General features: G+C 50.1%; 9 protein-coding genes across 9 annotated transcripts in view; 5 read left to right on the top strand and 4 right to left on the bottom strand.

Moving 5' to 3' along the window:
* Positions 1–514: 514 nt before the first annotated feature.
* Positions 515–1,958, bottom strand: UREG_01711 (uncharacterized protein; the record flags this gene model as incomplete). The annotated part of the gene is made up of 4 exons (XM_002542149.1): positions 515–528; positions 711–1,485; positions 1,555–1,696; positions 1,747–1,958. 4 exons carry the CDS (start codon positions 1,956–1,958, stop codon positions 515–517), a joined length of 1,143 nt encoding a protein of 380 aa, XP_002542195.1.
* Positions 1,959–3,242: 1,284 nt separating this feature from the next.
* UREG_01710 (uncharacterized protein) lies at positions 3,243–5,803 on the bottom strand (the record flags this gene model as incomplete). The annotated part of the gene is made up of 4 exons (XM_002542148.1): positions 3,243–3,305; positions 3,380–5,017; positions 5,170–5,644; positions 5,685–5,803. The coding sequence occupies 4 exons, from the start codon at positions 5,801–5,803 to the stop codon at positions 3,243–3,245; spliced, it is 2,295 nt and encodes a 764-aa protein (XP_002542194.1).
* Positions 5,804–7,749: 1,946 nt separating this feature from the next.
* On the top strand, positions 7,750–9,201 carry UREG_01709 (uncharacterized protein; the record flags this gene model as incomplete). Its single annotated transcript, XM_002542147.1, has 3 exons — positions 7,750–8,577; positions 8,643–8,957; positions 9,070–9,201. The coding sequence occupies 3 exons, from the start codon at positions 7,750–7,752 to the stop codon at positions 9,199–9,201; spliced, it is 1,275 nt and encodes a 424-aa protein (XP_002542193.1).
* A 529-nt stretch (positions 9,202–9,730) lies between these two features.
* UREG_01708 (uncharacterized protein) lies at positions 9,731–10,971 on the bottom strand (the record flags this gene model as incomplete). The annotated part of the gene is made up of 2 exons (XM_002542146.1): positions 9,731–9,912; positions 9,987–10,971. The coding sequence occupies 2 exons, from the start codon at positions 10,969–10,971 to the stop codon at positions 9,731–9,733; spliced, it is 1,167 nt and encodes a 388-aa protein (XP_002542192.1).
* A 2,227-nt stretch (positions 10,972–13,198) lies between these two features.
* UREG_01707 (3-hydroxy-3-methylglutaryl-coenzyme A reductase) lies at positions 13,199–16,784 on the top strand (the record flags this gene model as incomplete). Its single annotated transcript, XM_002542145.1, has 4 exons — positions 13,199–13,543; positions 13,611–13,976; positions 14,030–16,392; positions 16,457–16,784. 4 exons carry the CDS (start codon positions 13,199–13,201, stop codon positions 16,782–16,784), a joined length of 3,402 nt encoding a protein of 1,133 aa, XP_002542191.1.
* Positions 16,785–18,002: 1,218 nt separating this feature from the next.
* On the top strand, positions 18,003–20,936 carry UREG_01706 (uncharacterized protein; the record flags this gene model as incomplete). Its single annotated transcript, XM_002542144.1, has 2 exons — positions 18,003–19,253; positions 19,326–20,936. The coding sequence occupies 2 exons, from the start codon at positions 18,003–18,005 to the stop codon at positions 20,934–20,936; spliced, it is 2,862 nt and encodes a 953-aa protein (XP_002542190.1).
* Positions 20,937–22,078: 1,142 nt separating this feature from the next.
* UREG_01705 (peptidyl-prolyl cis-trans isomerase) lies at positions 22,079–23,123 on the top strand (the record flags this gene model as incomplete). The annotated part of the gene is made up of 4 exons (XM_002542143.1): positions 22,079–22,334; positions 22,522–22,691; positions 22,765–22,871; positions 22,937–23,123. The coding sequence occupies 4 exons, from the start codon at positions 22,079–22,081 to the stop codon at positions 23,121–23,123; spliced, it is 720 nt and encodes a 239-aa protein (XP_002542189.1).
* Positions 23,124–24,389: 1,266 nt separating this feature from the next.
* Positions 24,390–25,336, bottom strand: UREG_01704 (uncharacterized protein; the record flags this gene model as incomplete). Its single annotated transcript, XM_002542142.1, has 2 exons — positions 24,390–24,894; positions 25,029–25,336. The coding sequence occupies 2 exons, from the start codon at positions 25,334–25,336 to the stop codon at positions 24,390–24,392; spliced, it is 813 nt and encodes a 270-aa protein (XP_002542188.1).
* Positions 25,337–27,034: 1,698 nt separating this feature from the next.
* The window catches only part of UREG_01703 (uncharacterized protein), a gene marked incomplete at both ends in the record, with an annotated part of 847 nt that continues 653 nt past the window's right edge, over positions 27,035–27,228 (top strand). Inside the window, one exon of the mRNA XM_002542141.1 lies at positions 27,035–27,147. Within this exon, the coding sequence (XP_002542187.1) occupies positions 27,035–27,147 (113 nt within the window). The remainder of the gene's footprint in view (positions 27,148–27,228) is intronic.

The raw sequence follows: 27,228 nt of genomic DNA, 5'->3' as shown, positions 1-27,228 counted from the left end.
TTCACTGCCGGACTGTGCGAAGAGAGCGAGCAGAAGAATCGAACCGTGAGCGACGATGAAACACACCGCACCAGCCAGTCAGCTCGCGGTCTCGGGTTTCAAATGGCCAGCAGTCATGGGGAGAGAAAAAGCAAATTGGGGATTGGCGCTGCTATTTATAGCACATCCACCGCGAGTTTGCCTCTGTGCGCTGCGTTTGATATAGATCCAAATACCTAGCCATTCCTCCTCCCGTCAAACTGTGAGAGTTCTCTTCAGTATCATCTTCATCAATGTGCAAGAGAGCGGAATCCAGTGCTAATTACAAGTTACGGATTTCATTCACCAAGACTATTCAAGGAGCATACATAAACACCCAATAGTTGACACCGCCATCCCGAACTGTTATGTATCCCGAAACCTTTTAAACTCCCAAAATGCGAATCCAGCCCAAAGCAAGGGGGAGAGTGGAGACGTCTAAAATCTTGCTGTCCTCCGCAAACAGCGAATTGAACGGGAGGTTTGACACGAACGCTCAAAAAGAAACGCCTAGCTGTTAGAAAAGATTCCTTTGCCTGTAAAATACTTGGCGAAGATGATAAGTATCGCTGCAGCCATGCACGCAGCTCCGCTAAAATTAGCCATCGCAGCAAATCCATAATTATCGATTAGCTCCCCGTTAATAGGAGGCCCGACGAGCGCAGCAACGGCAGACACCCCCATGCCCATACCCATATAAGTTCCAATATTCCTGGGGTCCTTGGGAATAGAAGTAAAACTCACGGCCATGCCGGAAGTGATTGCGCCGGAGCAGAAGCCGAAGATGGAGCCAAATACGATCAACGCAGCGTTGGAGTGGACTCTCGGCCAGCAGAATGTCAGAATACCACTGCTTACTGTAGCGGAAATGAACACGTTGAATCGACCCAGTTTGTCGGCGAGAATACCTGGGATAACTCGGCCGAGGAAGGATGCGCCGTTGAAAATCGCAGCAAGGTAGAAGGCCAGATAAGGGCTCATGCCTTGCTGAATAGCGTAGACGGGAAGATAGAATAGCGGGGTGAACAGGCCCAGGAAGCCCAGGAAGCCCGCAATAACGAGGCAGATAAACGGAGGCTCCTTGAAGGATTCCCAGAGGAAAAAGCGGCTCTTGCGCGGCGGGAGGCGGGCTTTGACGGCAAAGGCTGATGGAGCAATAAGGGCCAACGCAACAAATCCAGTAATACGGACACTCCAACCAAAGCCCAGGTTGGTCGATGTCAACATTTTACTCAGGGCGATTGGCCAAATAATCCCGCCTAGAGATGACCCGGCAATGCCTATGCCCATAGCTGCAGCGCGCTTCTTGTCAAAGTATTGCGGTGCTGCAGCCATCGCGGGGAACATAGACATGCCATTGGAAAGGCCGCCCAGAATACCTTGCGCAAGGATAAACTGGTAGTACTCCGTACATACGCTGGTCAACATAATGCTCAGAACAAAGAGCAATGCTGCTGGACGGATGACCTAAGTGAAACCATCATTAGGGCATCGCTTCAGATTGTGAGGGATGGATAGGTCAGGGACGGTTCACACCTTGGCGCCATACAAGTCAAACAAAGGGCCTCCAACGATGCCTCCGCCAAACACGAAGAAAGCCTGTGTCGATCCAATCCACGATATCTGTGAGGGGGAGTGGCCGCGGAGCTGAGAGCTCTCATAATAGGCCTGGTAAACCCTAAGTTTGGTGTAAGTAGGATTCGTCAAGCAGGCACACTTAACACTCACCCGAAGGAGTTAACATAGCCAAGGGTGCAAAAGGCAATGCCGGCTGTGCCTAATGCAACGGCCCATGCTCTCGTACCTCCATCGGGGAAGTCTCCCGCTGGAGCTTGGTCTTGATCATCCGTAGTAATTGGCGACTTCTCGTTATGGTCGTCTTCGAGACTCAGGTGAGAGAGCTCCGGGCCGGAGGGGGGGGAAGTAGATTCGGTTGCCATTCCGGTGTAGTCGTCTGAGTTGCCATCGTGAGGAGACTGTAGGAGAACGGGTTCTGCCTTCGTTTAATAGTGTAATTAGTCGTGACAATTCTCAGCTTTCGCATCAATATTTTGTCAAGAACCGGACATAACAACCCGGAGATGATGACTCATCCGGATTCAGGGGTCGAAAGCTATCAACCGCCGGACATCGGGGCTTGGCCAGTGATCCCAATCGATCATGGAGCGGGCGGAGAGCAAAACGCGAGCGGGCGTTTACTTTAATACCGCGTGGTTATTGACGTTGTCCAGTGCCCAGAAGGAGTCGCATTCGCCCGGTCTAGACGCTTCATCCCCAGGGAGATCGGGTGTTCGTAGTGCAATCTCAAGCTGGAAAGTTGACTGCGAGAAGATGCCCGTCATGCACCAGCTGCTAATAAGCTCCGCTTCAGAATACCAGGCCTAGAACCATGATTAATGTGATTAATATCCATTTAAAAGCTGGCCAATTGAACACCTTCTTGGGTGCCGCACTCATGAGTTGCAGCTTCTCCGCTGTTTCGATCTGTCTTGCTACCATGGAGTAAGACTGAGATAATCAACTCGGTTGCCATTGAGCTTTTCATGGCTTTGCTTGTTTCTGCGTCGTCGATTCTGTATTTACGACAACAAAAAAGGGGTTGCACGGTTTTGATTTGTCCGGGGTCGGGAAATCTTATGCCCAACATATCTGTCAATTAAAACCCGTGGTCGTCGATGTCAATCGGCTCAACACAAACCCTTCCACAACGGTTTCGACCCCAAACGGCACGGGGAAATGACCCACAAAATTGATGTTTTAGCATAATCTAGTTAAAATTGCGACAGGTGAGAACTTCGCTGGTTTGTCTTGTATAAGACCACAATCGAAGGGATGCGAAGATATCAGCCAAAAAAAAAAAAAGCCACACCTGTTGCGGCGGTGTGGTGAGTCAGTAGAGTTTCACAAAACATTCAGTGGAGTGCATTGGTCAAATTTGCATGCTCCCTTCTGTTCGCAAGAGAAGAAGGACTGTTCATAATATCGGACCAAGACGTGTTGAGTGGTCTTCCAGGCTTATGAGGTGTGGTTGGAATAAGCAGGAATATAACCTCCACCACTAGGAAGAGCTTAGTTAACGAGTTAACTAACTAAGCACTGCAAGTATGGCTTAGTAGTCATCGCTAGTAATATATGGGCTCTGGCTGGGGCAGGTTGCACCTTTCAAGTGGCAGCTGAGAAGATACTTAGTGAACAAACCAAGAAAGGCCAAGATATTTATCAACTTAAGAGGCTCCGCTCGGAAGCATGGAGATCAATGTGTCAAAGTCCATCCCAGGATCATGAAGCTGTCTCATCCACGTTAACTCCGTGATCTCCTAAAAGAGGGAAAAAAAGAGATATAGGGGCTACGGTCACTTACGGCTGCTTCAGAAATGATCCAGTTCTGGATCCCTTCTACTCCGGTTGAGTCGTCTAGGCGCCCACCTGTGATAGGGTCTATCCCGAGATCCGCCGGGGATACCCCTATTTCGTCCGCACGGGCTTTGAGCCTGCAATAACAACTATTTAAACTCTTCTTAAGCGCATTCGCGACGGATTGTTCTATCGAAGTTTTGGTCTGGAGGGCGTCAATGTGCGCTAGAAGACAAGAATAGAGCAAATGCCCTCGTACGTTTGTCTCGCCGTTTTTGATCCGCAGGTCAAGCAGCTCAACGTACTCCTCAACCATTTTGCGCAAATCATGGCGCGGGAAGGAGCTGGAGACGGGCATGAAAGAAGTCCGCTCTTCTTCCAGTTGGTGAATAAGTTCGTCGCAGACGGTGCTGATAGCTTGTACGGAAACGTTACGGAATAATCCGGTGCCAATCACTGTAAGGCGCGTGTAATCATCATCCAAGGATGGCGAATCAGCGGCCAATTGCCTACGAGATAAAAGAGAAATCGACACCTCCAGGCTTATTTTCCGCGAAAAATACAAGGTGGGGTCGGTTTTGGCTTTCATCGCAAAGGGATGGTGCAGGGAGAGGAGAAATCGGTACATTAAAAGATCAAGGAGTTTGACCTGGAAGGTGCTGGGATGGGCCACACCAGTGCGCCAAGATTGTATGAGAAGGTGATTGGCCCTGCAGAAAGATGAGAGGCGGGAGGCGAGCTGCAGCGTCTTCTCGTATGTGGATTCGGACCGGAAATCGTTCAGGAGCCGCGCTATCTCCAGCCTCAATGGAAATGATTTCATTAGTGCAATTTGCACCGACGTCCTCGTATATTCCTCCGACGGTTTTGGATGTGGAACTGTCATCGTTGTGTTTGATTCATCCAACTGTTCATCGTCCAAATTCGAAGGTGGTTCGCAATCGATATCTTGCATTTGGACGAGGGGCAAACCACCAGCATCCATGCTTGACTGCAGGAGTAGTTCAAGCACCGTGGCCCATAGTCTTCTCCTGATCTCTTGATCATAATAAGACATCCCTACCAATCGTGAGGGGCCAATATGGAGGCCCATATGCATTGCTGTTCTCAATAAGGAACCTGCAGAAATCCAGATAAGGTCTCCTCCGATCCCATTTGTTTGGCGAGCTAAAAGAAGAAGGCAGTATATTTGTATGCCCGACGTGTTGATTCGGCATTTCTCAAAAGGTGAATGGAGCCAAGTCTCAGCAGTTGTTATCCACTGTGTAGGAGTAGAGCGGCAGGGTGCCATTTCATTGCGGTCCGGCAAGAAGCTTATGCCAGCAGCCATCACTAGCAGTAGTTTGATAATGAATTCATGAGTTGAGGAGCTAGGGTTAACCCAGTGATTACTGAGCTCCCGCAAAAAGGACGGGACGTGCAGTATTCGGAACACAGACTCGAAGGTTCGGAGATATGCGTGGACCAGCATGTCAACTATTTTCCTCGACGGAACCTGGTCAAGAATATTGGGCCAGAGAGGCTGGTTGACAATCTCTCGGGCTTTTATTGCCCTAGCTAAATTCTTACAATTGTTGTATGTGGAACGAATGTCGGAGGTTCCATCAGCATCGAATTTCCGTAGAATATCGTAAACCTCAGAGAACTTGAAGAATCAGCGCCCAGTACTAAATATGGATCCAATAGTCAAGCTAAAATGAGCGAGATGGTTGGTAGGGGCATGCCGCGCAGGGTATATTGCGGCGGTAGCATCATCTACAATCGAGGGAATAGTCCACGATAATGGTGCCTACGTACATGATACACACTATTCATCCAATGGCTTTGGCCAAAGAATCTTGTTTTAGAGAAGATTCCTCGAACAGCTGAGCTCTCGTCGTGGGTTGTGGGTGGTGATGCTGGTGCGATATCACACGCTTTGGTCCCGCGGGAAAATTCCCTGTCCGAGTATAGAGACTTGAGGGCATCGGTGTGTTTGACGGGGCTTTTTCCGTGTGGTAAATCTTGAATAAAACTCGACCTTGGTGCTGGAAGGTCAAAAGAAGGCGCAGTGATATCGCGGGAAGAAATGAACCCAGCCTCCGGATGGGCGATAGAAAGGGTAGAGGGAGAGTTTCTAGAGACACCTGTGGTGCGGTTGCTGTTCGTGCGCGCTTGTTTCACACGGTCTGCCACGCGACCGCTGCCAGTCAAGTGGTCGTCATCACAGAGGTACGTGCATACTTCGGATCTGGAACGGGAGCATTGCTCGCAGGGAATATTCCGATCACATCTGGTGGAAGCGCAAGTATATTAGCAACGTTCCCGCGAACAATCTGGGGCACCTGGGAGATGTTTTGGACCTGGTTTTCTTGCGACGACACGGTTCACAGGCAAGAGTCGGTCGACGGCGTCGGCGGGACACAGCAGGGACCCTAGGTGTGGCTTCCATTGTGCAGAGAGGGTGGCTATAAGGACGGGGGGTAAGTTGCTGGATTGGAGTGAGCGAGGAGGGGGGACATTGGATTTCGAAAGATCACTGTCCTTGACCCAATTATGCTAACAGACGAGATACACCTTAGAGACTCTACCAGGACAGCAGCCCGCAAGTGCCATCAAAATGCATATGGCTCGCCTCATCCAGTGAGCTTGAGATCCAGCAAGCGGACGTCTCAAAAATCCTTCATGCAGGGGCTGGCTTGGCAGAAGGATCAGCCTTGCAGACATTAACAGGCAAACTAAGGGACTCCTGGGACGCTAGAGAACAGTGGCGGTATATTTAACCATTGTAGCTGTTTCTGTTTCAATGGATTCCAACTGGCTGGGGTTGGGAAGAATGTACGGAGTAGTTAGGTGACTCTTCTCCTCGCCGACAAACTCCTCATCTTCCTTGAGAGTAAGTACTTGCAACAACCAAATGACTACAGCGGAGTCTCACACTGAATTCCCATTTCTGTCCAGCTGCCTCTCAATGACCGACTTCCTCAGTCCCTTGCGGATCTTATTCCTGTGCATCTATTACAATGGCCTTACATACATTCCATCAATGGAGATGGACTATGGCAAACAGCAGCACCCGTGCTCCTGGCATAGTAAACCAGTCTTCGGTCATATCTTCAGCAGCCATCAATGGTGAGCTTATTTATCCTTTTCTTTTAGGTTGAAAGACAACCTTTTAATTCCGAATAGCTATGGCCGGTGTATCTCGCACTTGGAAACCCGAGGTGCTATTGGCATGTCCCTGGCAGACCACCTTTCTTTACTTTGACGGGTATTACTTCTAGGGACTCGGCTATTTTATGAGCAGATATATATACTCCGTATATATGTTCTTCGAGGATAAATATACGAGAGGAATCACCTATCCCTTCTCCGTATCTAAGTGATACGGATTACTGCTTCCTTTCGCCTTTTGTGTGCGGTCTTAACCAAACATCGCCATTTCCACCTCGCGAATAAGCGGTATTATGAAAAACTCTTCATAGGGTCAGCCTGTCGTTTTCCCAGCGGTTCAATCTGTTCCTCCAAACTCTGGAATCTACTTAGAAACCCCTAGGATGTCCTATTGGAATTCAATAACAAGCAAGAAGTTGAGCTTTTTGCAATTCTACAATTTTAATGGATGACATCGGGGCAGGACTGATGCCCTGAGTAAATTCTCCTTTCCAAGGACTCCCAGCTGTTCTGGTTCAATTCGTGCTTCTTTCACACGAATCCACTTGAGGTGGATTCGATGAACCATCAGAAATGATTTCTTTTGGAAACGGTTGCCCTACAGATGGTTGGCGGCAGCCTAATTAATTAAAGGGCACATATCTCTCTATCTCCGTTGGCCTGATGACAACGGGTTACCCCAGTATTCAATTCCATGATATTGAAGAAACATGCCGACCGAAACCAGCCAGCATTTTGTCGAACCACATCTCTTACCTTTCGGACCTCAAGGGGCCTTCGGTCGCTATTGACACGGCATGGTCAGGTTCCCTGACCGTATTGTTTCTTTCCCGCGCCACGACGGCACATTATCACGGTGGTAATGAACGGGCCGGAGAACATCTTTGAAATGACGTAATATCCCCGATCCCCACCGGACATAACTACTAGACGAAAGTTCGCTCGGGCATCAACAATAATATCAAAACTTCTGCAGCACAAAAAACAAACATCTCAAGGATCATGATCTGGATTCATACAGCCTCATTGGGGCCCCTGACAGCAATAATGGCGCTTCCTCCGCCTTGGCTATACTCTTTATCTTCACAAACTGCTCTCATCATGGACGCTTTTCAGAGCCAGGAGCATCGTGGAATCTTGACAACTACGTGTTGTCTTTCCTTTTCCTCTCACTCTGTTTGGTGAGACTTAGGCTTTCATAATTGTCTCTTTGGTGATGACAGAATGGAGGCTCTCGAATTTTACAGCAGGGGCTCGCGCTTCATGCTTAACTTCGTCTACACGCGCATTTGCCAAAAGGTACAGGCGGTTAGCCATCGGTGGACGTACCAAGAGATTCCGTCGCCCAAGAATGTTGTCGTGCTCGGTGGCTCATACTCCGGCGTGCATCTGGCACAACGCTTGACGGAGACCCTACCCACAGGCTATCGCGCGGTTTTGGTCGAGAGAAACTCCCACTTCAACCACTTGTTCGTGTTCCCACGCTTCGGTGTCGTTCCCGGCATGGAACAAGGCGCCTTTATCCCCTACGGCGGCATTGCTACCACGGCGCCACGCGGCATCTTCCAACACATACAAGATTCGGCCGTTGAGATCACCCCGACGCAGGTCCAGCTCGCCTCGGGGAAAAGCATCGACTACGAATACCTCGCCGTGGCTACCGGCTCGTGGCAGCCGGCACCGGCGAAGCTCACATCTACGGAAAAAGCTGACGCCTGTGCGGAGATGCGTGCGTCGCAGCATCGCATCCAGAACTCCAGCCGCATCGCAGTGATTGGCGGTGGGCCGGTTGGGGTGCAGGTTGCGACCGATATCAAGAGCTATTTTCCACAAAAGGATGTCACGCTGATCCATTCACGGCACCAACTGCTACCAAACTTCGGTCCACGGCTGCACGAGTTTGCGCTACAGGCGCTGAAAAAGCTACAGGTCAACACAGTACTAGGCCAACGGCCCAAGACGGTTGTGGACGGAGTCGACGACCTCGTCAGAAGCAGCACCCAGGAAACCTTGGCTTTTCAAAACGGTCGTCGAGAGGTATTTGACTTGGTGGTACGGAACCCCTGCTCTCCAATCCTCCCATCATAGCAATATCGCTAACCAAACATCGAAAGTAGATCCGATGCACTGGTCAACGCCCCAACTCCGGCATTCTCGCCCACCTATATCCCTCCGCCGTCTGCAAATCCACCGGCCAAATCCTCGTGCGACCAACTCTCCAGATTGATGCTGGAGCCGGCAGTCCCGTCAATCCCCACCTCTTCGCGCTCGGCGACGTTGCTAAAACCGGCGCACCTAGAATGGAGCGCGCGGCCCGCTCGCAGGCAGACGTTGTCACATCGAACATTCTGTCGATGATCAACGGACAGAGCCCATCTGCGATTTACCGCCCCGTCGACGAAGAGGGAGTGATAAAGTTAACACTGGGAAAGGTGAGCCAGAGCAGTTATGCCCCGGTGGTCCAGGATAACCTCCTCCCGCCCGGGTTTACTTCTAGTCAATTTCGTACTAACTACTGAGCTCGATCTAATTTCTATTCGATAGTACGATTGGGCCATGTATTTTAAGGAAGAAAGCGGCCGTGAACTTATGGTCAATGGCACGAGCAAAAGCGAAGACCTCGATGTGCGCAGAGCGTGGATAAACCTCGGGGCGAAATACGACCCGTCTACTTGATGCGAAGCGAATTAATTTGAAGCACATATAAGTTCCCTAGCACAGGAAGACGCGAGTCTCCTATGTTCCTCACGGATCCACCATAGCACTCACATTATTCCAACACGTATGTACATAAAGCCAACCTCGATAAGACTAAGCATTCGCCCCATAGAATAATGAGAAAGGAGCTAGTTACAATGATAGTCTTATGCCACGCAGAAATTCCTTCATGTATCAACTGGGCTCCTCTTTGATCTGAATCACGCATGTGGGCAAGAAGGGTGTGTAATAGTTCTAGAAAAACCCCCTTTAGGCTGGCGATACGTAAATACACATGTGAGATCCTAGATGCCGTCCAACTTAGATAACTATGGGAGATGACGGGTATGGGTTTTAACGGCATCGAGACTTGAATATACATACAAGACTCCAAGTGGTGGAACAGGAAGAACCAAATGGGGGATGCCGTCAGGGAGCCTGAGAGATAATATCTCGAATTTTGGGGCATATCGCAATTTGTGTTTTGAGGCTGTATCGAAATTCACTTTCACGCCCGGCGGCGAAGTTCCACCCCATCTCTACGGAAACGGAATTGTGCCATCGTTTGTGTAGGAACCGGGGTCGTTCCACCTGGAGCTTTTGAATTCTGTTCATAGTTGAGTGGGGTAGTCGAGTTCTTGAAAGGCGGAATAATAGTTATGACTGCCGCTGAGGCCATGGTGGAGCTTGCTGTGCCGTGTGAGAAAGCCCCTACACCTCGTTAGCATGGGGCTCAGAAGCATAGATATGAACGTGGGGCATACCAGTGGGCTTCACACCGGAGCTATTTGGTGCAGACTTTGTGAGCTGAACGGCTGCCGTTCTGAAACCCGTGCTGGCAGCGGTGGGAATGACCATTGCGTTATTCAACTGGGCAAGTTGTGACGGAAGCGCCGCGTTGTTAAGTGGTTGGCCCTTGACATATCCTTCCCCTCCCTGCGCAATGGCTAGTTTATTGGACAGGGGCTTTTCGATGATATCGATATCCATGCAAGTTGTGTAAATTTCGAGTTTGCCTTTGGGGAGCCCAGGGTCAACGCTCGGCGCAGTGGGCCAGTCCCAAACCCAGTAAAGCGTATAAGGCTTCCCAACAGGAACGTTTTGGGGCAGAGCAATATCTTGCTGACACCACATATCCGCTCCCATCAGCTGGTTCGCCTCATGCGGAAATTTTGCCTGGCGAAGTTTCGAAATAGGCTTGTCATTGATCTGGTAGCAACGGCCATCGTCGAAATTCTGGCGTGATAAGAGCATTCCCCTTCGATCACCTCCAGTTCCAGCAGAGTTCCAAACCTTATGAATGGATAAAATCTTGTCGTCCGGTCGAGGATCGGTGGTGCCGTACACATATACATAGCCTCGATTCTTGGGCTTTCCTGGCTGAGCGTCTGGCAGAGTAACATGGCCATTTTCTTGGAATCTTAAAGCAATTGCAGCCCCAGGGCTGGCTTTTAGTCGGGGGCTGCCCTGGGTCTGCTCGAGTTTTCGCTGTGTTTCCTTGCAGATATTGTCGCCCGGCTGTAACCCAGATCCGGCTGGTCGAGTATTTGGAGGTAAAAGATATGTCATCGCAGGATCGTTAAATTCAGGGGTGCCTCTTCTAATATTGCCTCGCGGGTATCCGGGGTCGCCGACGAAAGTGCCGTTTGGGGCAATATTCATAAGTTGTTCCACCCAGCTATGGCCTGCCACAAGCGGGGTCATCGAAACTGAGAAGAGAAAAGCCATCAAGGCCTTGGCGGTGAACATATTTGAAAACATTATGTCAAACTTAGCTTCGAAGAAATGCTGGGTTGAGCGCGTAATGGATAGTATGGGCAAAATTGTTGAAGGGAGTTGTTAACTTGGAATCGACAAGCGAGGTTTAAATGCGATCAACTTGATTGCTTCCAGAGCTAATCAGAAGGTGAAGTTCACAATGTGATGGAGATTGTGCCGTGTTGAATAAAGGAAGTAAGTGAGAAAAAGATGGCTGATGAATAAAAGAATACAGAAATTAACCACAAAATAAGAGTGAAAGCTCCAGCAAAAGTATAGCAAACAATACCCAGCAAGAAATTAGTCAACTATAGTCAATAACAAAATGAAAAACAAAAGAGGTCCACAGACAATAGGTACAATGGGTATTTTATATCTCACTCAGAAATTGGGTGTCAATGACCCATTTTATAGGAACACATAGCAGGGCTGAATCACCAAGGCATGACTGACAAATGGGCCAAAGCAAGGGTTGGTTTTCTGCTTTGGAATAGAGACACTCAGAATTCTTGAAAAAGAGATGCTTCCATTTCCATTTCAATATTTCAAGGGGAGTCGGAGAGACTCGACAAGCCAGAGCCAACCGAATCTAAGCTACCAGCGGTCATCCTGACTGAAACTGCAGGAGACGGGATCCTCATGTTTCAAAGAGGGATATCAGAGCCCGAAATAGGCTCTTCCCATGGTCACCAGGCGCGTAACGAGGTCCACAGCGTCAAGGCCAGACACAGGGAGCGTGGCCTCGGCTGTCATGGCCATCGATGCCGGGTAAAGCCATGGAGGTGAGCGGCTACAGAGATTGTTCTGCACCCCATAGCGCTCTGATCTCCCAGGATGTTTTGATGTCTGCGGTCGCCGATGAAACGCAGCGGGAGATGTCGTCAGAAGAGACGGCTTGGCAGACAAGTTGATTGGCGGTTGGCGGCCCGTGCATTGGCCAATCAGATACCCCCCTCTCCTGGGCGCCAAGGCCGTATATGACTAAGCCAGTGCAGAGGAACCACGGTTAAGGGCCAAGGCACCTCCATGCTCCAATATCCGAATAAAAGGATTGTTGGCGGGGGAAGCCAGGCTGGACTGGATCACACGACCGGCGACTTGATGAATGTCCTCCCTTCATATTGTTCCTCAAAGAGCCACTATCACTGCAAACGGAATGTGAATTGTGTAAGACACCGAGTGGTTTGGGGATGGGAGAGGTAACATGGGCCTCTCCGGAAGTTAGATGGGATTCCAACCAAGTACCAAGCACAGTCTGGTCAAAATATGCAAAAGGGCCGACGCAGCCTGGCGCAGATCCGCGGTCCTTGTCCGACGGCTGGGACACTGCTGTTCAGAAATACCCTGCTGGTTCCGTGCCTTGAATTCTCACAGGCGCGGAAATTTCGCCACAGAGCTTGATCCCAGTCATGCATGTACTACTCCTCCTCCGCAACCAGCAAATCTCAAAAAAGCCCGATGATGGGATAGTCAATGATATCTTGCCATTCCCTCTCTTCCCACGCAAGCATTGGTACGCAAGCAGCACATCTTCACGGCTGTGTGGCTTGTTATCGCGGGAGGGAGTGTACTCTGTAATACCCGCGTAACAAACAAGTCATTCTTAGGTAAGCAGGGATTTTAGTGAAAGGGGGCCCAGAAACCGATCTCAACGCTTTTTTTTCTGGGATTGAGATCTCCGGCTCGAAACAAGAAGAAATCAAAAATCGACCTTTCAACTTCCCTCTCCTCTCTTCTCTTCTCCTCTCCTCTCCTCCTCCTTCCATCATGTTTCTACGCTAGATTCTGAGGCAACGAAAACGAAAAATTTCCTCCTTGCCACTCCCGCTTCGACCGCTGACGCAACCGACACCGCCCAAGCCGCTTTCTCAGCCTACGCAGTCCACGTCAAGCTCCGCGGTTGATACCCATAGGTATCGGGTCAATCGTGATAATTTTTGCTATATCTGGCCTGGAGGTGCGGTACTCGTAAGGGATGCTCCCCTGCTTCAAAGTCCTTCGGCTCATTATCCGTCACCCTAGCAAACGGCCATTCTTCACTCGCTCCTAGTTTGCGCGCTCTTTCACCGTCGTCCTCGCATCTGCATGCGGTCGCTATCTGATCCCTAGGACTCTGCCGGCTTCCCTTCTGTCTTTTCTAAAGTACAATTGGGGATTCTTGAAGGGAGAAAGTGAGTTATTTCCGAGTCGCACGTCGTATTCGAACAGCCCATTCGCCATGAGGGGCTCCTCTCTACTCCCTCAACGTTTTCGGGAGGTTACCTCACCTGATTCTGCTGACGCCGGATGGGTAAATCGACGTATAACAAACCTTCTGCAGGCTGTTTCCCGCAGAGCCTGTATCCATCCGATCCATACGATTGTGGTGATTGCTCTTCTAGCGAGCACTACGTACGTGGGTTTGTTGGATGGCACACTCTTTGATTCGGTGAAACAAGCGACGTATAGCCCTGGCCATGTCGATGTGGACTCACTTCTTGAGGGAGGAAGAAATCTGCGACTTGGTGAGAAAACAGGGTGGAGATGGCAGGTCGATGATAGCCTTCAACTCGGGGATAGTAACGTATGGTTTATCACTGTCGCGAGTTTGCCTCCTTCGCTCCAAGTATCTAACGTTCCGATTATCATAGACTGCTCGGCATTTGGCCTTGACGACCTTTGTATTCCCTGACTCGTCGAACCGTTCCCCTCAGACCGCTCCGCTCGCGGAGAATGTCCCGCTCCCTTCTAATTCTTCGGCGCGTTCAATCCCCCACACCCCCAACTTGCTCGCTCCAATATCGCAAGATTCTTCACTCGCGTTCACCGTCTCCTACGATGAGATTACGCCCTTCTTAACCGCAGTGCGAGAAATTCCGGACTCAGTCAATCATAAAGATGCGCTCGAGCAGAAAAAATGGATCATGAAGGCAGCCCGTGGGCCAATCTCTGGTTCGCGAACCGCCTTGCGACTATGGCTGGCCGAAGCTTGGACATCATTTGTTGACCTGCTGAAAGTATGTACAGCGCCCAGATTTTATTACAAGGTCAAGCCAGCTGATGTTTTTAGCACGCGGAAACTATCGATATTTTTATCATGGTTCTCGGATATTTGTCCATGCATCTGACATTCGTCTCCTTGTTCCTGTCGATGCGACGCCTTGGATCCAAATCCTGGCTTGCTGCAACGGTCCTAATCTCCGGCGGTTTTGCTTTCCTGTTCGGTTTACTGGTCACTACAAAACTCGGCGTCCCTATCAACATGGTTCTTCTTTCGGAGGGACTGCCCTTCCTTGTTGTTTTCATTGGCTTCGAAAAACCTATCATTCTCACAAAAGCTGTGCTCTCTGCATCTCTGGAAAGTTCCAATCAAAGACCTGCCGACACGAACCGTCAAACAACCGCGGCTCGAAAGGCTTCTCCGGTACGCTCGATTCAAGACGCGATTCAACATGCTGTCAAGGCCAAAGGCTTTGAGATCGTTCGAGACTATTGTATTGAGATTGGAATTTTGGTGGTTGGTGCTGCCTCAGGTGTACAGGGAGGTCTCCGGCAGTTCTGTTTTCTCGCCGCTTGGATTTTGTTTTTTGACTGCGCATTACTTTTCACGTTCTACACCACCATTCTTTGCATCAAACTTGAAATCAACAGGATAAAACGCCACGTGGAACTCAGAAAGGCGCTCGAGGAAGACGGGATCACTCGTCGTGTTGCGGAAAATGTCGCCTCCAGCAATGATTGGCCTAGGATGAATGGAGGAGGTAACGGCAACAGCGGCAATGAATCAACTGGTATCTTTGGCAAAAAGGTCAGAGCGAGCAGTGTTCCCAAGTTCAAGTTCCTCATGGTTGGTGGGTTCGTTCTGGTCAATGTCGCCAACCTATGTACCATTCCTTTCCGCAATCGACAAGAAGACCTGCCAGTATTGACCAAGCTGTCCAACGTGCTATCGCCCGCGCCGATTGACCCATTCAAAGTGGCTGAGAATGGTCTCGATGCCATTTACGTGAATTCAAAGAGTCAGGGAGTAGAGACGATTGTCACTGTTCTGCCCCCGATCAAGTATAAGCTCGAGTACCCGTCTGTGCACTATGGTGGGCCAGACAACAGCGTTTTTGATATTGAATATACCGATGTTGTTGGTGGAAGGGTTATCGAGAGCCTGTTGAAGAGCCTGGACGACCCGATCATCAGTAAATGGATTATTGCGGCTTTGACGCTCAGCTTGATTTTGAACGGATATCTCTTCAACGCCGCACGCTGGAGTATAAAGGAACCTCAAACTGATAGCGAGCCTCAAAAGCGACAGGTAGAAACTCTCCCAGAACCAGTTACGGTTAAGAGGCCGATTGTGAAGGCTGATGGCTCGGCGAGGACTCGAGAGGAATGCGAGCAAATGCTAAAAGACAAGGCTGCTTTCCTTTTGGACGACGAAGAACTCATCGAACTATCTCTGCGCGGCAAGATTCCCGGATACGCGCTTGAAAAGACCATGGAATGTAAGGAGATGACCCGAACTGAGGCGTTTACTCGAGCTGTTAAGCTTCGAAGAGCGATTGTGTCAAGGAATACCGCCACTTCGGCAACAACAGGCTCTCTTGAATATTCTAAAGTTCCCTACGAGCATTACAACTACTCCCTTGTCCACGGTGCTTGTTGCGAAAACGTGATCGGATATCTACCACTCCCGCTAGGCGTTGCAGGACCTCTGACTGTCGATGGACAAAGTTACTTCATTCCAATGGCAACCACTGAGGGTGTTCTTGTCGCCAGCACGAGTCGCGGATGCAAGGCCATCAATGCCGGAGGCGGTGCGTCTACAGTTGTCACTGGAGATGGCATGACCAGAGGTCCTTGTGTGGGCTTCCCAAGCCTTGCTAGGGCTGGTGCGGCGAAAGTCTGGATTGACTCGGAAGAAGGACAAACGGTAATGAAAAACGCGTTCAACTCTACTAGCCGCTTTGCAAGACTGCAGCATATGAAGACTGCTCTCGCCGGGACGTACCTTTACATCCGATTCAAGACCACCACCGGTGATGCTATGGGCATGAACATGATTTCGAAAGGTGTTGAAAAGGCTCTTCATGTCATGAAAACTGAAGCAGGGTTCGATGATATGGCCACTATCTCTGTATCTGGAAATTTCTGTACGGACAAGAAGCCAGCTGCTATCAACTGGATCGATGGACGGGGTAAGTCTGTTGTTGCGGAAGCGATCATTCCCGGAGACGTTGTCAAGAACGTTCTGAAGAGCAATGTGGACGCACTCGTCGAGCTCAATATCAGCAAGAACTTGATTGGCAGTGCCATGGCTGGGAGCGTTGGAGGATTCAACGCCCATGCCTCTAACATTGTTACTGCGCTGTTCCTTGCCACTGGTCAAGATCCAGCTCAGAACGTGGAGAGCAGCAATTGCATAACCATTATGAAAAAGTAAGTTGTTTCTGTCTCGCGTAATCTCACTAGCACCCTGTCTTACTTATCTACTTTGCTCCAGCGTCGACGGCAATCTCCATATCAGCGTGTCCATGCCCTCGATAGAGGTCGGGACCATTGGAGGTGGCACAATCCTCGAAGCTCAATCCGCGATGCTCGATATACTGGGTGTCCGTGGACCCCATCCCACCAACCCCGGCGACAACGCTCGCCACTTGGCGCGCATCGTCGGTGCGGCCGTTCTGGCTGGCGAGCTGAGTCTCTGCAGTGCTCTCGCTGCGGGACACCTGGTGCAGGCGCACATGGCTCACAACCGGGCAGCGCCATCGACACGGTCGATGACGCCGGTTTCGGCGGCTGTGGCGACGACTGCAACGGATAGAAATTGATGACCAGATAGCGATATATATGTCTTGTTTTTTTTCTCTTCTTCTTGAAGCATTTCTAAACTTTTGAGGGCTAGATGCGTGGCGCGACATTCCGTGCGCGGTCCCGCATTCCTATTTAGAGGTTTTATAATTAATACACGGATTTGTGCTACTATGGCTCACTGTATATGACACGAAGAAGAGCAGGGGGTTCATGTTAGCAATACGACTATTTCCATGGTTTCAATCTGTAGCTCTCCAAGTGCTTTCAGCCAAGCAAGCGGATTAGACGAATGCAGCGCAGGGAGGCGGCTATCTTGAGAGGCTGAAGTGTCGCAAATGGCATCGAGGAATGCCTGGAGTGCCAGAAGCAGCGCAACAGGCAGATCCTTGCTGTTAGGAACAACGAAACCCTGCGCATTCCACGCTTTGCCTACAGAAGAACACATTCCCATTATTCCTGCAAACCACCAGCCGTCCTCTTGAATCCTACCTCGTCATCTCCCGGCGAGCTGATATCTGCACGCCGTTATGTCAGCCAGGGCGGGATTGTGATTGGGTCGATGCCGGTCTTTTTTGGTGATGGAGCGAAAAAAAAGGAGAAACTCGAGGGAAAAAAACAATCAGCAGGCGCCTGCGGTCTTTTAATTGACTCTTTGCTCTTCGCTTGACGGGAGCACCGGTCTTGGTTTAAAGGCTCGCTCATTTCCTTTGATTCATTCTTTGTAACCGACGCTCCCTTTGGTGTTTTTATTTTTCGGGTTTCAAGAGGAGACGTGGTGAACCGCTGACCAGAAACAGAGCTACAGATAGAGACAGACGGAGACACAGACAGAGAGAGAGCTGAAGAGACACGTTTACCTGCGCCGAACACTTGCACGACGTTCGCCCTTCGTCCGCCCGTTGGACAGACCTCCGCAGTTGCGTTCCATGACCCTCTCCTTGATGCGCCCATCCGTCTGCGACCGGATAATGTGTTGAATACGCCGGGCTGGGCAATGTTCTAGAAGGAAATCCAGACGTCTACACATGTATGAATATCTCTGAACAATTTCGCTTTAATCGATCGATCGTTTATCTCGCGTGAGTTTCCCAAGTTTTATCGCACCCGCTTGCCAGGGTTGGCCTGGTTAGCTACGGTCCGCCGATCGATTCTTCGCACCTCTTTCTCTCATCCATTTCGCTCTGCCCCAGTCGACAAACTGGCCGGACTCAAAACGAACTGTGGGGATTTGAACGATGTCTACAATTTCTATGGATGGAAGCGAATGGTCCGGCATCAATCAGTACCAGTCCAGCGGCAAGTCGGAGCCTTCGCTGTCGCCGAACCCCCTGAGCCCCGGCGGCCTACCCACCCCGCCAGCGTCCGGCAGTTTGATATACAATGCACTCGGGTCGAATCCGCCCGATATGAACGGCCTCGCACCGCCGCAGCGCCGTAATGGCCCATCGCAGAACCCTTCGCCCCCCAGCTCCGTCGTGTCGGCCACCAGATCGAGAGGGAGCGTCGGGACGCTGGCGGACCATAATAGCCAGAAATACAAGCAGATGGAGGAGCGGTTGTCACAGCACTATGCATTCTTAAAGAATTTTCTTCAGAGAGGCAACGAATACGATTTGAACGATGCCAGAGCGGCTAGGGCACGAGAGAAGTTAAAACGCCTGTCGCCGATCCAGTTCTACGACTTGAGTACGGACGTTTATGACGAACTACAACGGCGCCAGGCCGCTGCGGCTGCAAACCGCCCCGGCCCACCGCGTCCAGAGGTGCCACCGTATTTACTTCCCGACCCAGAGATCCACGCGAAGCGCAATCAAGCGCGTCGAAGATTAGCTACATTAGGACCCCAAAGGTTTGGCGAGCTGGTGATGGACGTATTCTGCGATCACGAGCGGAGGTTCCCACATCTGGCGGCAGGGGATATGAGTCGCCATGGGAGTCCAGCTCCAAGCCTGCGGAGCCGCTATGGCCCAAGCCCCGTTCCTGGACCTAATGGGATGTCTCGGCCGCGGTCTTCATCGCGAGGTCGTCCACCGGGCCCGGGGGGAAGAGGCTACCCGCCAGGCCCACCCGGCGGCCGGTTCCCTCCCAGGCAAGGATCGTTGAGCCAAAACCCACCAACGGGCCTAGGAATAAATGGAGAGACAATCCCGGAGAATGCGCCGTATCAGAAATCGTTTCAGAGCAATACGATTGTGCCGAATAAGAGCACGCTTGTTGAAGATGACGAGAGTGCCACTTTTGATGACGATGACGGCGAGGATAATAGACGGAGCGACGCGTTTACTTTGGACAAGGTCTTGGATAGTCGACGGGGTACCACGGCTACAATTGGCGGAGGCTTTTCAGAAAAGGACAATAAGAAGCTTGTAGAAGCTGAAGCTCAGGTAACGAATTTACAATCGAAAGTGGAGGAACTTGAATCGTTATTAGAAAATAAGGAGAAGGAAATTGAAGGTTTGCAAGAAAATGCTGAAAATAAATTAAAAGTATGTTGTCTACCCTATTTCCTTTCGCCCCCTTTTTGTCGTGGATTTTTGGCTAATCTCGTGTTGGTACAGTCCGAAAAGAGACAATGGGAAGATCTCGAGAACGAGCTTACGAATAAATTGTCCGACGCCCAAAACTTGAACGAGTCGCTTCGAAACGAGCTTGATAATGCGCGACGAGAGCAACAAACAATGGAAAGGGAGATGCAAGAGCATTTGGAACAACTGCGGTTGGAGCAACAACAGCTAGAGCAGCAACAGTCCCAGCGAGAAAATGAAGTTTCGTCCGCTGCAGTCGTTGATACTGAAGCTACGGAATGGAAAACGCGGTTCCAAGAGCTCGATAGGGAACACCAAGCTCTCAAAGCCGAATTCCAACAGCAGCAAGAAATTACGGAACAAGTGAGGCAACAAGCGTTAAATTCGTTGGACGAAATGAGAGCTCTGGCAAGCGGGTCGAACTGGGAGCAGGAAGAAAACCTAACAAAGGATATACACCGTCTAGAGGCGGAAGTCAAACATTGGAAAAACCGGTATGCAAAGCTCAAGACGAAACAGCGTCACCTACGATCATCCTCGCTTGGACTACCGGGCCATATTCAAGATGCCGTGGTTTTCGCAAGAGAGCACGACTTGACACAACCCGACGGCCTGGTTAAGGATGTGCATATTACGAAATTCCAAATGGCGATTGACGAGCTGCTGCGCATTGCACGGTCAGACGATCCGACTTTGGTTCTGGACCAGATGAAAGCCGTCGTTGTTGCAGTAAGGCTTATTAGCCACGATATTGAAACTGCGCAAGGGAAAGGAGATGACTATGGGCAGCCTCGTAACCGTGCTAAATCCAGGATGTCAGCCACCGCGAATAATCTAATAACCGCAGCGAAGAATTTCACCAACTCGAACGGGCTGTCTCCTGTATCGCTCCTTGACGCGGCGGCGTCTCATCTAACAGCCGCCGTGGTCGATCTGATCCGCAATGTCAAAATCCGGCCCACTTCTGAGGACGAGCTGGCGGAGGATGACGAATTGGATGATCTGGCTCCCATGCAATCACCAGGTTATTTCAGTACGGCGCCGAGTCAGAGTAGGCTGAGCGGGAACGAGTCCGTTTACAGCGCGATCAGTTCTCCTTCCTCACGCGCTCGGAGCCAGACCTTTTCTCGCATTGCGGGCATACGAAATGCGCACACAAGCGCCCAGAGTTTAGGCTCAGGGCTGAAACCCGGTTTCGGGACCGTACGAGGACCGGATCGGGAGCTGGAGGGACTGCGGATATATCTCGAAGACCAGACTGAAGGCCTAGTGCAGTCCATCCAGTCCCTAGTGGCGAGCATTCGCGCCCAAGATGATATTTCAGTGGTCCAAACTCATATCACGTCCATTTCCAACGTGGTGAAAAACGTGATCTCGTGCACCGAGGATACACTCGCCCAACCCAACGCCAACCCAGCTCTGCGGGAGCGTGCAGGGCCGGTGGTCGAAATGCTCTCAGGTTGCTGTGAGAAGCTGATAGAAGCGGGCCAAGAAGGTGGCGGCGTCAGCGATCCGGGGCAGATCCGTGAGATCACAAGCAAGCTACCCCCAATTGCATTCCAGATTGCGCGCGAGATCAAAGAGCTCGTGCAGCGAGTGGATCAGCTGGAGATGGACAGCCAGGAGGATGACGATTTTCGATGATTCTACTTTTGCTCCGTATGGGGTTTTGACTTGGATGCGCATATACGTTTATTTTTAATACTTCTTTTCTGTGCGATTTAGCCTTGATCAGGATTCACTTCTCCTTCATGTGTTATTCAACGTTTGATAGGCCTCCCTTTCGTCTCTTCTTCACCTTCTCCAACATTGTTCCAGCCATTCAGAGCTCTTTCTCTTCTTCAGTATTTATGCCTCCTTCAGACTTTTGATGACTTGAGCCAGTCTACAGTTCGACTGTGCTATCCTTTTGGTTTAGCGTTCAGTTAACACTTGTTTGACAATTCTGTACCTTTTCATTTCCTCCTTCCGACTATTAGATATATATCCTTTTCGGCCCTTGATAAACCATTGCCCGTTCTGCGTTTACCCTCTTGCGCGAATTGGCGGCGTTACGGCCTTCTGCCTCTTTGTTTGACGCCAGTTTTGCGTTAGCACCAAGCCCTCTGGCTAAATATCCCCCAAATACAATGGATTAGCATTTCTCATCCAACACGCACTACAGAGCTTGCGAGTGTTGATGCGAAGCTCCTTCAGTTGAGTCCCCTGGCCGTACAAGCGCAATACAACCTATCGTATTATTACCGGAACCACGTGGAAAACGACATTATATAAACCAATCTCGGAATATATATCTGCCGATCCGCTCTCAATATTTTTCTGCTTGTTTCATCTCGAGTCTCAACAACCACTAGATATCGACGCCCCATTGACTGCTTCTTTATCCGAAAAAGGCTATCAAATATCAAGTAAGTGCCACTTCCTTGTTCCCCGCGTCCTCCACCGTTGAAACTTCTGTTTCCTGAGGCGCTGTTGCCGCTGTTCAGCGAGGCAGAAGCTCTGCCTGGCATGGAAAGAGCTGCAAGAGAGCTTCGACAGCATGAAGACGCAACCACTCGGGCAGAATTAGCCCAGATTAAACCATGCCCAGTTGCTGGCGTCGCTGAACGCACTCTCCTCCAGCCCTGCAACAATTGACCTCGTCCCTTTTTGGCCGTCTCCGAGCACTTGCTGGAGCACCGATGTCATCCCTGGACTAACCTGCGCTCCGTAGCCCAAACTCAAACCAGGAAACAGCCCCGATTACCTCATCCATTACTCATCACAGGACAATACGTGACGGAAAAATGCCCCTCCTTGCGCGTTGCCCCACTTTGCTGGCTGCTACCCCGCCTCTCTTCTCTTCTTCTACAAGTGCTGCTCTCTCCCGCTCTCTTCCTCGCTCTTTTTCTTCTTCTTCCTCCCTCCGTTCAATCTGCCGTCCTTCCATCAATCTCGCATCCAAGTCAAATACCCAATTCCTTCGCAGCTTTCACGCTTCGTCCGCAGCCATGACGATCAAGACTTTCTTCGACATTAAATATACCGACCCCTCGGGTCAGGGTAAGTTGTTTACCTCTCCTTTCTCGTCCTTGACCATTGAACTCGAGTGCACATCCAACCAACGGCCATCAATCACAATGGCCAATCAGTATTCCCAGACCTCATTTGGCTGTTGTTCCTCGTCGATTTTTTCATCAATTGCAGTCGAGTTTGTTTGGCCTACTAACATCTGCTACCCCACTTCCAGAGAAGACCGAGCGTGTCACCTTCAACCTCTTTGACGAGGACGTCCCAAGAACTGCTGAGAACTTCCGTGCTCTCTGCACTGGTGAGAAGGGCTTCGGATACAAGGGCTCCTCTTTCCACAGAATCATCCCCCGCTTCATGCTTCAGGGCGGAGACTTCACCCGTGGCAATGTGAGATCCCCTGTTTATGTGTGATAACCACTAGTCAATAAGAAGAGAGGCTTATGGAATCATCTCTATTTAGGGCACTGGCGGCAAGTCCATTTACGGTGACAAGTTCGCCGATGAGAACTTCAAGCGCACCCACACCGGCCCTGGTATCCTCTCCATGGCAAATGCTGGGCCCAACACGTAAGCTGTCCACGCAATCGATGTTTAGGATAGGTGTCAGCTGACAAATTGCTTGTCACATATAGCAATGGCTCTCAATTCTTCATCACAACCGAAAAGACTTCATGGCTTGATGGCAAGCACGTCGTTTTCGGTGAGGTCGCCGATGAGGCTTCCATGAAGACCGTTATGGCCATTGAGAAGACTGGAAGCAGCTCTGGTGCCATCACCACCAGAACCAAGCCCACCATTGTCGACTGCGGCCAGCTCTAAATTCGCGAGCACCTCTAAATCTTGAGAAGGACACGACTTACGGACAGAACGGGATACATCCGGGGCGGCTATTTTAAAGAGTGACCAAATAAAAACTAAGACTGCTTTCTAATTAATAAGTATGCCACCGCCTGTGGCTTCCCGCCTTTCATAAAAATTTCCTAGTCGTTCTCTTTCAGATTTCTTTGCAATTGATACCGGGACCTTTCTAGCTTCCAAGAACGGTTTGCTTGACAGTCTCACAGATCGTCCTTGTTTCTCGGCAAAGGTTTCCAACTCCAAAACATGCTTTTCCACATAACTGATAGTTTAGTTAATGGTATGCTATAAGTTATGGTGTATTATTTGCTCTTTAATTAAACTGAGTATAATAATGCAATCCGAAAATTCTCTGCTCTAAAATGATATTTGGATTATGTCTGCCTGCCATGGCGATCACACTGTGTGGGATAGAAGAGTGATGCTTACATTGAGTGGCAGCAAGCCTTGAGAGAGCTTTCGCTGTACTGTTATCCTTGGAATTTGCGTCTGGTCTTCAACTAAGATTGGAGGCAAGACAGATTTTCTTTTTCAACGAACAGGGGGACCCTCCCGTTTCTAGCAAGGCTGAAGACTTTGCACATCATTTGAAAGGCTGTCTATAAGAAATAGCCTATCATTCTTCAATTCTAACCGATCATCCCCAATTTATCCAACATAGCCTTGCTCAGGCGTGTAACTACAGCCTGTAGCAGCGCAGAACTCTGATTTTAAGTGAGAAGTAGCAGGGTGGAACATGTTCTTCTAGGAGTCTTTTTGTTAATCAGCTACTAGTATCATTGCACTGTCTAAACTTCGAGTGCCGGATCAGGTATCAACGTTGTTAGTAGCTGTAGGACGATGCGTAGCTTTCAAGTATGCCTAGAAGAAAGTCTAGTCATCACATCACCGAGCCGCGATTTTTCCAAGATGACTTCTAGTAGACTAAGCCCTCAGGATCGGGTCAGCCAGTGTGAGGGCTGATAAGTTCCGTAATCTCTAACTTGTGACCACAGAGTCCGTTAGGGCAGGTCCTCTCCACTCTCTCGAGGCAGCTATTCGACCTGGCAGGATCACCAGGCAGGAATGGATACGAGATCGAGTCCCGCTCCGTCTAGTTGTGAAAACGCAAGGTTGGCTTCTCGATGCGCCAGCCCGAAAATAAGTCAGCTCTCCACGGTAAGTCCTCAGTTTAGAGGGCGGGATAAATCGTAGAGGAACAGCTTTCTCACGAATTTCACCATCACTTCAGGGCTCGATATCCATGCCGGCCGAATGACCAGCCTCAACCTCTAGCACCTTCTTCCCAGCTCTTTTCAGCACCCCATTCAATATCTGTCTCATCTGCTTGCACCCGTCAATCCCCACTGCAAACATTGTTTCTAAATACGATATATGCACCCCAGACTCCATCCGCACGATCGACAGCATCTGCGCTTCTTCGGCGTCGGCCTCTGAACCACCCCCAACGGGATTCGTATTCGCAACAGTCATGTGTGGTAATTCCATTTCCTCCGGATGAGACATATCCAGCAGTGGATCTAGGCTCTCGTTTATTCCGCCAACGCGTGACGAGGATTGAGCTAGCTCTGCGGCGGGCGTCGAGGCGCGTCCGCTCATCCCGACGGTGCAGGCGCACAGGAGCCCGGGCATGGGGATGCCAGCATCCACAAGCGCAAGAGTACAAGCGTTGACACAAGCGGCAAAAATTGAACCATCAGACGAAAGAACGGAGACATGAATCGAGATCGTGCTGTGGGGGTAGATATGAGTGTGCAGGTGTGGTTGGAAAGCATCGCGTAAGGCGGAAGAGAGTTCGGTCGTTGCTTGTCTAGTGGGAGGAGTTTAGGCACCGTTCGATAGAGATTCAACAGGGCGGTTTTTTACCTATCACTTCCTCCACCTCCACTAGCCATCATGCTCTTCTTCCTCCTATCAATTCCAGCAAACCCAGCTATGTTGACAACCACTGAAACCACTGCTCCGCCGCTTCCGCCTGTTGTTTCCGACCGCTTCCCCTCCGCAGGGCCGTGCACATTGCACACCACAACAGTGTTCCCCGTGGCCAGGTAAGAGGATCCAGAGCTGGCTGGGTTCGTGGATATTTGGGCATCTATCAGACGAAGTTCGTTCCATCTTCTCCCATCGAGACGGAGGCGAGTGAGGCGGTAGGTTGTAGAGGTGTCAAGAGGCATTGCGAGCGGAAATTGTCCTTTTTCTAGTCGCTATGGGTAACATGTGCTCCTTGCCAATTTGAATCTGCGGTTCGGCGCCGGGAACCTTTTGTGCTTCTTTGTCAAGATCCTCAAGTTTCGAAGCTCATGTCGGATTAGTCAGCGGTGGTTAAGCCTTGAAGCAACCTGGGACTACTACTTCATCCTGTACGCTTGTTTGAGGATATCCTCACAGGGGATATGTTGAATACTAGCAACAATGAAAGCCCAAGTTAGGCACTGGGGAACAACAACCGCACAGAGCATTCCTCACGTTGCGTAAGACGTGGATGATACTACTCAAGTCTCTTAAGTCTCAGTAATGGTCATGATACCCAAAGATAAAGATTGGATGCTTGCCCAATTATTTTCATTCTTCAAGCCTTTGGCGTGACATCCGCCACTACTGTGCTGGTACTCCAAGTGTGCTCGAGACTTGCACCTGCTCACTCCGCAGCCGCTATCGTTAAAGCCAGCGCTCGTGAAGAAAGCACACTGACGGTGGGAGCCACTGCCTCGCTCTGCCGGCTGAATAGGAAACAGTATAAAGCATGGAACTGGAACCACTTGCTTTGCGGACGCATCCTCAACCTCAAATACTCTTATTCGACGCGATATTTTCAGATATATCATCTTATTTAGGCTATTTTATTTCTGTGGCGATGATTCGATCAAAGCAGCTAAAGAAGTTCATTCGCAGACGTCTCCGGGACCAGTATGATGGCGACTCTGCTATTAGCGCCGCAAAGCTTCCAAGGGACATCCCTATTGAAGAGGAAAGCACCCCTAATTACAAAGAAGATGCCTTCTACCCAGTCCATATCGGCCAAATTCTCAATGGTCGGTATCGCGTTGTTGCCAAACTCGGATATGGAGGCTTCTCGACTGTCTGGTTGGCTAAAGACGTTAAGCAGTACGTTCAACATCGTCCTTTTAGGGCCAGTTAACTGATTGAGCAAAAGACGTTGGGCCCTTAAGCGCTATGTTGCTGTCAAGGTAAACACGCAAGACGGATTCGATACAGGGCTTGTTGGACATGAATCGGAAATGATCAGGACTATAACAAGCGCAGATTCTCATGCTAGGGGTCGCAAATATGTCCGCACACTCATTGACTCTTTTCAAATCGAGTCACCAAAAGCCCTGAGCCATGATTGCTTCGTTCTTAGCGCTTCGTCGGCGTCCATTGCAACGACGCAAACCTACCTCAAGAATCGGCGGTTTCCCTTGCCCTTGGTCAAGAAGCATGTTATTAAAATCCTCCAAGGTCTCGATTACCTTCATTCCGAGTGCCATGTCATCCATACAGGTATCCTTCACTCCATTAATCAAGGCACGGAAATATCTTGGTAACTAATAGGAATAAAGATCTAAAGCCCGAAAACATCCTGCTTACCTGCCAGGAAAGGTCTCTGTTCAAGAGAACTGTGAAGGAAGAAAAAGAAACTCCACTTCCGAGAAAGGAACTTGATGAAAGGACTATATACTGCTCGCAAATCGTCCTCCCTACGAGTCCTGGCCTAGGGGACCCAGTCATAACCGACTTTGGGTCCTCGGTAGACGGAAGCCATGGCCCGCTCAATCACAATATCCAGCCAAATGCCCATACATCCTTCAACAACAGCGGATCGAGCCTAATGTCAGCGAATTTGCCTAGATATCTTTGTCGATGGGATGCAAATGGAACTGTCCCTGTGGGACACTGCTGGACAGGAAGAATTCGACCGCCTGCGCGCCCTTTCCTACGATGATACTCAGGTCATAATGCTTTGCTTCAGCGTGAGATTCTATCCGTATTTTCTCGCGCTACCACGGCTCTGTTCCCTAATAACTGCCTCTTCGTAAATAGGTTGATAGTCCAAACTCCCTGGAAA

The sequence above is a fragment of the Uncinocarpus reesii genome, genomic scaffold (assembly GCF_000003515.1).
Source record: "Uncinocarpus reesii 1704 scaffold_1 genomic scaffold, whole genome shotgun sequence".
In the NCBI taxonomy this organism is placed as follows: Eukaryota; Fungi; Ascomycota; class Eurotiomycetes; order Onygenales; family Onygenaceae; genus Uncinocarpus; species Uncinocarpus reesii.
This window is presented reverse-complemented; position numbering and strand designations above follow the sequence as displayed.